This window comes from Lepeophtheirus salmonis, chromosome 2 (assembly GCF_016086655.4).
Source record: "Lepeophtheirus salmonis chromosome 2, UVic_Lsal_1.4, whole genome shotgun sequence".
Taxonomy (NCBI): Eukaryota; Metazoa; Arthropoda; class Copepoda; order Siphonostomatoida; family Caligidae; genus Lepeophtheirus; species Lepeophtheirus salmonis.
The window spans coordinates 23,270,432-23,277,603 of NC_052132.2; the positions used below are offsets into that span (position 1 = coordinate 23,270,432).

A 7,172-nucleotide genomic window follows, 5' to 3' on the forward strand; every position below is an offset into this window, starting at 1 on the left:
AAAAAATAAATTTTTGGAAAATAATTATGGTTCCAGATTGTTTTTATATATTCATCCAATATGCAGGGGCTTTTAACTAGAAAATTTAATATTAGAAATTTTTTGTTTCAAATTATAACATTTCAACTTTATTTTTTGGTATTTTTTTCAAAGAAAAATAATTTTTTTATGAATATTTGTGCATTTTTGAAAAAAAAATTCCCAAAAAATTTAATATTTGAAATTTAATTTTTGAAATTTTTTTCTAAAATTTATTTCTTTTTTTGTGGAAAGCTGAGTACTTTTGAATGTTTTTTTCCAAAAAAAACTGTAGATTTTTGAATTTTTTCCAAAACATTTTATTTTTTGTAAAAAGCTGTGGATTTTTAAATTTTATAACAAATAACTAAGTTTATCAGATTTTTCTGCAAAAATTTTTAATTTTTTTTTATTTTTTTTTATTTTCAGATTTTTCTGCAAAAAAAAGCTTAAAATCAAGCCTCCATTATATTACCATATAAAAACAATCTCGTGGAAGTCCCTGGATATGTATTTATATGAGTTAATGATTTGCCTCCTTCTAATTAAAAAAGAAAAGGATTGAACTGTTGTTAATGTTTCATTTAAAGTCTTGAAACGACATTACATTCTATACGAGTACATATTTATACAAATATGAAATGTCACTCCGGGGAGCCAATTATGGAGACACAGTCATCTATTTTATATATATATAAATGTATTATGTACTTATATTCATTCATACAAACACATCACTAAACAACAGTTGTTCATGTATGTTGTAACTTTTATGAAACTACATTCATACGAGGTCCAATAAATCCTTCTTTTGTAGCAAACATTAACTTGTTTGAAAAACAAGCATCACTCTATTACTAGTAGTAACGAAATAAATAAATATATAATATATTAGTGTTGAGACTCGGTACAAAACCAAGACAGTAAGATGCCTCACCCGACGTGAACGCCGGAACTTTGGGATTTAGCATGTCTTGGAGGGCAAGAGGAACAAGACTTCTCACCCAATGTCGATGCCCTGAAGGGCGTGATCAAGGAGGAATGGTACAATTGTCCTTAGACTTCATCAAGGTCAGCTGGGCTTCCATTCGTCCCCGTTTTTAAGCTTTCATTCTGAATGGAAGGGGATATATAGAATTTTTTTTTGAATTACCAACTTTTGCTTCAAAAGTTTGCCATAAAATGGCACAAAATAAAAGTATGGAGAAGAGAAAACGGCTTTTAAAATTTTCTAATTTTTGTAGCCCCTCACCCTGTATATTAGTGTTGAGACTCCGTCCAAGACCGAATTTTCCATAGGTTCGGACTTAAGTTATTTTTTCTAGCCTTGATATGGACCAATTTTTAGGTCCAGACTGCGAGGTCAGGCCGTAGACTGAAAATTATATTGTTTACAAATAGTGGACCGATTTATTTTTCGATCTCAATGGATGAATCAATTTTCTCCTCTATTCACTTGATTTATGAGTTGTGTAAATATGACTTATCCAATATGTTGAACTTTTTTAATGTATAAATAAAGCCATCAAAAAATGGCATAGGCTGGATTTTAAATGCAACTGATTCAGAATAAACTTTTTTAAAGGACCAAATTAGCCTGGGATGTACTAGAGGGGTTGAACCCCCCTCAACACAATTAAGGAATTTTTGCTTTTTACTAGAAAATTTAGAATTTGACATTTAATCTAATTTTTCAAATTATTTGCCAAAATAATTAATTTTTTGTGAATAGCTATAGATTTTTTTCAAAAAATTCAAAATATGAAAATTTTGTAAAAATTTTTATTTTCATTATATAATTTTTGAATTTTTTTTTTTGTAAAGTGCTGTAGATTTTTGAATTTTTTTCTAATAAATTTTGACATTCAAAATATTTTTCGAAAAAGTTTTTTTTTTGATCGGCTGTCAATTTTTGAATTTTTTTCAAAAAATAATATTCGAAATTTTTTAGAATTTTTTTTTTTGAATAAAATCCCAATACCCAGCACCTCCCAAAATATAGTTCTGCAGGCGGCGTTGATTAGTTTGGACAACTAAAAATCATAACTGTCTAAGACCCATCTAAACCCGAATCTCAACACTGTTGGAGTGCCCTGTAGGATAAAAGTAAATATTTTAGTACTACAATTTATCCATCTGACTTAGGAAATAAATTGTAGTCAATTTAAGTATATGGATTAGGAACAACCGGGAATTTACTCAGGCACACTGATTCCAGGGAATAATCAGTAAAGCATTTGAATCACGTTTCCCTAAAAAAAAAATATATATTTATCATGTTCAAAAGTTTTATGATTATAAAAAGGGGTACCTGGCCTGGGCAAGGTCCTTCATGCAATAGGGGTGTCCGCAGGATTATATCCTACGAGAAGGAGCTTAGTTTTTGGTTTTTTGAATAAAATCTAAAAATTATTTTTTTATTAAATAATTTCAAAATTCAATAGCTATTCACAGAAAATTAAATTTAAAAAAAAATTAAATATGAAATATAATTTCTTTTTTCAAAAAATTTCAAAAATCCATAGTTCTTTACAAAAAATTAAACTTGTTAGAAAAAAATTAAGAAAAAAAATTTGAAATTATAAATACTTTTCGAAACATTTTCGAAAATCCATCATAGCTATTATACGGAAAGTTGAATTTTTGAAAAAAAAAATTGAAAAGTAATTTAATTTGGAAAATAAGCTCAAGTATGAAATTTTTTGAAAAATAATTTATAATAATTTTCCCTAATTACAAGAGTTCCTTGATTTGGAAAAGTGGGGTATAGCCCTTCAGCTTCTCCCAGTGGATGCCCCTTTGAACAAACACTGATTAGTTTATAAAGTGGATTTGCCCTGTCGATGTTTACCACAATTTACAAAACACATTTTAATTAGAATTTTTGTGTTATATTCAGTAAACCCATAAATAAAAAAAATGAGTCCAGACGTCGGTGACCTCTTACTTGGCCTAATAAAAAAACTATATCAGCTCAACAATTGAAATCGCCGTTAGTAATACGCAAAATACGAGTTAAAAGTATTTCATTTAACATAAATTAATGAAAAATGGGCAGTACATCGTTTCCCCTGATTTTTTCTTCTAATTTGTCAACTCGATTCAAATCGACACAACACTAAATTGAAATATACATAACATTAGACCTGTAAACATGATCTGTTCCCGTCCAATATCGACTCTCATAGAAGATAAAAAGATTTTTTAATATTACTTATTAAAAGGAATGATAAAATAGATGGACATTTGAATGTTTTTGACGAAAAATAAATGCAAATGTTGATAACGTATAATGTATTTTACAGGATTAATATAAATATATCAGCTTACTTATCCACAAATCTACTTCCAAGGTCAATAATTTATAGGTGCACCAGGTAGATGTGTTCCCCTTGCATCTGCACCACATAAATCAATCCAATAAACTTCATAACCTCCTAAAGTATTTGTCGTTAAAGTGTTTCATCATCCATAATCACCCCCCTCCATCTTTTTTTTCTCTTTCTAGCTCTTCTTCTTTCTCACCCTTCACTGGCCATGTTGTCTGAGGAATACTTTACCCTTGTTGCATAAACAATAGTGTTGGGTGCTTCGGTCTGAAAAATCTTTCAAATATTAATATTTCTGCAAAAAAATATAAATAATTAAATTTTCTGAGAAAAAATTTCATAATTATTCTTTAAAAGTATATTTTTTATTGTCAAATCCACAGGAATTAATTTTTTAGAAAAGAAAATCAAAAATCTACAGCTGTTCATAAAAAATTAAATTTTTTGGAAACAAATTTCAAATATTCATAGAAAATTACTTAAAAAATTAAATTGAATTTGAATTTCAAAAGGAAAAATTCCTAAATTTTAGGACAGGGCTGTTATATAAACAAACTAAAGGCTTTTGTTCTGAGACAGTTATGATTTTGAGCGGACAGAAAAGATTCTTTCTTTTAAAGAAATTTGGTCTTGACCGATTTTATAACGATTTTTTATGACGTCACTCAAAACCTGTTTCAAAATTGTGAAAATCGACCTACAATAACGTCATAATTATGAATTTAAATCTGTTATGTATAAATAATATTTGTACAATTCATAAATCAGAATGGTGGAGAAAATCGGTCCGTAGATTGAGACCGGAAAAAATGATCCGCGATTGAAAATGGATTAAATTTCTATCTACGATTAAAACAAAAATATTGGTTCAAATCAGGTTGTCAAAAATCAGAAAAGGCCAAACTGAAAATAAATGTGGTCGAACAAACACCTAAAAGCATTAGGGTGATTTTGAAGGACATTTTATCTTTTTGTCTTGGGACTTTTTTATTTATACATGAAATGTGTGATTTCAATAGTTGTATCAATATCATCATTTTTGTTTATATCTAATCTAAAGTAACACAAGATTCAAAATGTGTTTTTCTTACAAAGTCAGTAAAAAATCAATTTAAGAATAAAGTATTATTGATATACATTTCCGTTGTTTTAGATTTCAGTCTTTTAATCTAAAATTTGTTTCCTATTTAAGTTGACTTTGAACAATAACCAGACATATTATTAATTTATAAATGAAAAAAAAACGAGATTAAAGAGGTCATCCTAACCTACCTACATAAATATAATTAATAACTTAGTCTTGATAAGCTAAACTAACGAATATTGAATTATCAATAACTCCCTAAATTAAAATATTGAATAAAAAATGCGAAATTGTTTTCGTGTTTATTTGTTTATACAAAATAATATCAAACATTTATGTTAAAATATTTTTATGTTTTCCCTTCGCATTAATGTACATTAACCGCCTTGTTTTTTGATTAGTCGAGAGACTATTTTTCTATGTGATCCATGGCGATGCTTCGCCAGAACATACTGCCAAAAAGTAGGCGGGTATTTTGTAATGAGAGTGTGTAGTAGTAATTGCACTAACGCAGAAGAGAAAATTATTTGAAGGGAATATTTTATTATATTCTAAAGTATAGCGCCGCCGTTTTTCAGCGTCGTTCCTTTGAATCATTTAATTTTTTTTACGAAAAAAATGAGTTTTCTCAATCAGTAATACAAGTACTTTTGTTGAGTTCGGAAGCGTATATCTGTTGTTCATTGATTATTTGTATAAATGTGATTTAAATACCGCTTCTGCCATTAGTAATTAATAAATAAATAAGGAAACGTTTTTGATATGGTGAGCAAACAAAGTTATCAATCTCCCATCATCATGACCACGACCTTTCACAACTCTTCATCTCCAACCTCGGGGACCTCCAATAATACAAGCAGCATGGTCAAACTCCTTAGTAATAGTAGTGAAAATGAACATTATAGTCGAGCCACTCTGAATAACCATATCCCTGTCCTCTCAGAAGCATCCGGACCTAGTAGTCGATCCGGAAACACGCTCAAGTCAACATTCAGTATTCGATCATTATTGTCCGAGACGGATAATAGTAAGGAGGAGGAATGTGATGGGCCTACTCTGGGCCTAGATGATCCGGACTTTGAGGACGAGGAGGATGAAGAAGAGGACTTTGTCGATGTGGATGGGGATCCTTCGGTCAAGGGTCCTCCAAAAGACGATAATAAGAAGGAGGAACCCCCCGCTGAAAAGGAACTGACCCCGGAGGAAAAGGCGAAATTAGAGGAAAAGAAAAAGAACGAGAAGCCTCCATTCTCCTATAACGCCCTCATCATGATGGCCATTCGAGCCAGTCCTGAAAAAAGACTCACTCTGAACGGGATCTATGAATATATCATTAAATCCTTCCCCTACTACAAAAACAACAAACAGGGTTGGCAAAACTCTATTCGACACAATCTAAGTCTAAACAAATGCTTCATCAAAGTCCCACGCCACTACGACGACCCTGGAAAGGGGAATTATTGGATGATTGACCCCACAGCAGACGACGTATTCATTGGAGGCACGACAGGAAAACTCAGACGACGAAACACATCCGCATCTCGCAGCAGATTAGCCGCCTTTAAACGGAGTTTTGCCCTAGGGTTCCCTCCTCCTGGCTATGGTGCTTGGGCGGCACCGCATCACCACCCTGGAATTCATCATCCAGCTAATTTACCTCCAGGACTCGCAGCAGCTGCTGCCGCTGCAGCGGCAGCAGCCCGCTATGGTGTTTCAAATCCGTCATATGGACTATTTCCATCACTTAAACCACTTTCTTCTACAGACATGAACCATCATCCTCTCAGTGGTTTAATACGGCCTCCCAATAGTTTGTCCTCTGGAGGTTCACCTCCATCTAGTCTTTTATTCCCGCATTTGTCCACATATGGACCCCTTTATTCCGGACTTCGATCCCTTAGCGCCCTTCAACAACAATCGCAACAACAGCAATCACAAGGGAACCTTAGCTCATCACCGCCTATTAATACGTCATCCCCACCGCCAACCAAAGATGGATCCGTGTCTCCACCACGGATATCACCGGCAAGATTTTCATTAGAGTCTAATACATCGTCATGAGTAATCAATCCCCTTTTCGTTCGTTCGTTCTTTCTTTCTTGATTCCATTCTCTTATTATTATTGAATTATAACATATTTTAATATTATATATATTATTAAAATAATTTCAATTACCTAGATCTATTATTATGTAAAAGCGATTATTTTCTTCTTAGGTGCTATTAATTATCAGTTATTTCTCTTCATTATATTATTATTATCTATTCGACGACTCATTTCGTGCCAAATGAATATTATTATTATATTATAATTACTTAATTAATTCATTATTAGGGAATGTATAAAAACACTCCGAAGAAATATTACCCCCATTGTTATGTGATATAAATTATTTGGAAAAAAAAAAATATTATTAATTATAAACTATGATATTTTATTTGAGTCTACTATAGCGCCCGGTAGGTTTGCCATAATTTTCTGATTTTTTAAAAATTAGAGTCTAAGTCGAATACAAAGAGCCAGAGTATGTTTCGTGGTTTTTTTTTGTTTTTTGTTTTTGTATATCCGTCAAAATCGAAGATTTTGAATACATTTATAAATTACAAGATTTACGATTTTTTACTTATTCAATCACACTGACTGACTGAGTTTTTGCTAAGAACAATTTTTTCTTTCTATATATGTAAAACTCTTTAAAATTATATTCATAATTTCCCCAAAAACCATATGGTTTGAACAC

The 7,172-nt window shown here is 31.2% G+C and overlaps 1 protein-coding gene across 1 annotated transcript; it reads left to right on the forward strand.

The window, feature by feature from the left end:
- The first annotated feature begins 5,084 nt into the window (after positions 1–5,084).
- Positions 5,085–6,844, forward strand: LOC121113567 (uncharacterized). Its single transcript, XM_040707371.2, has one exon. It carries the CDS (start codon positions 5,194–5,196, stop codon positions 6,490–6,492), a length of 1,299 nt encoding a protein of 432 aa, XP_040563305.1. The 5' UTR covers positions 5,085–5,193; the 3' UTR covers positions 6,493–6,844.
- The last annotated feature ends 328 nt before the right edge of the window (positions 6,845–7,172 follow it).

Excerpts from the sequence above, each read along its gene's own strand:
- LOC121113567 (XM_040707371.2), top strand. The coding sequence starts at position 5,194 with ATGGTGAGCAAACAAAGTTATCAATCTCCCATCATCATGACCACGACC.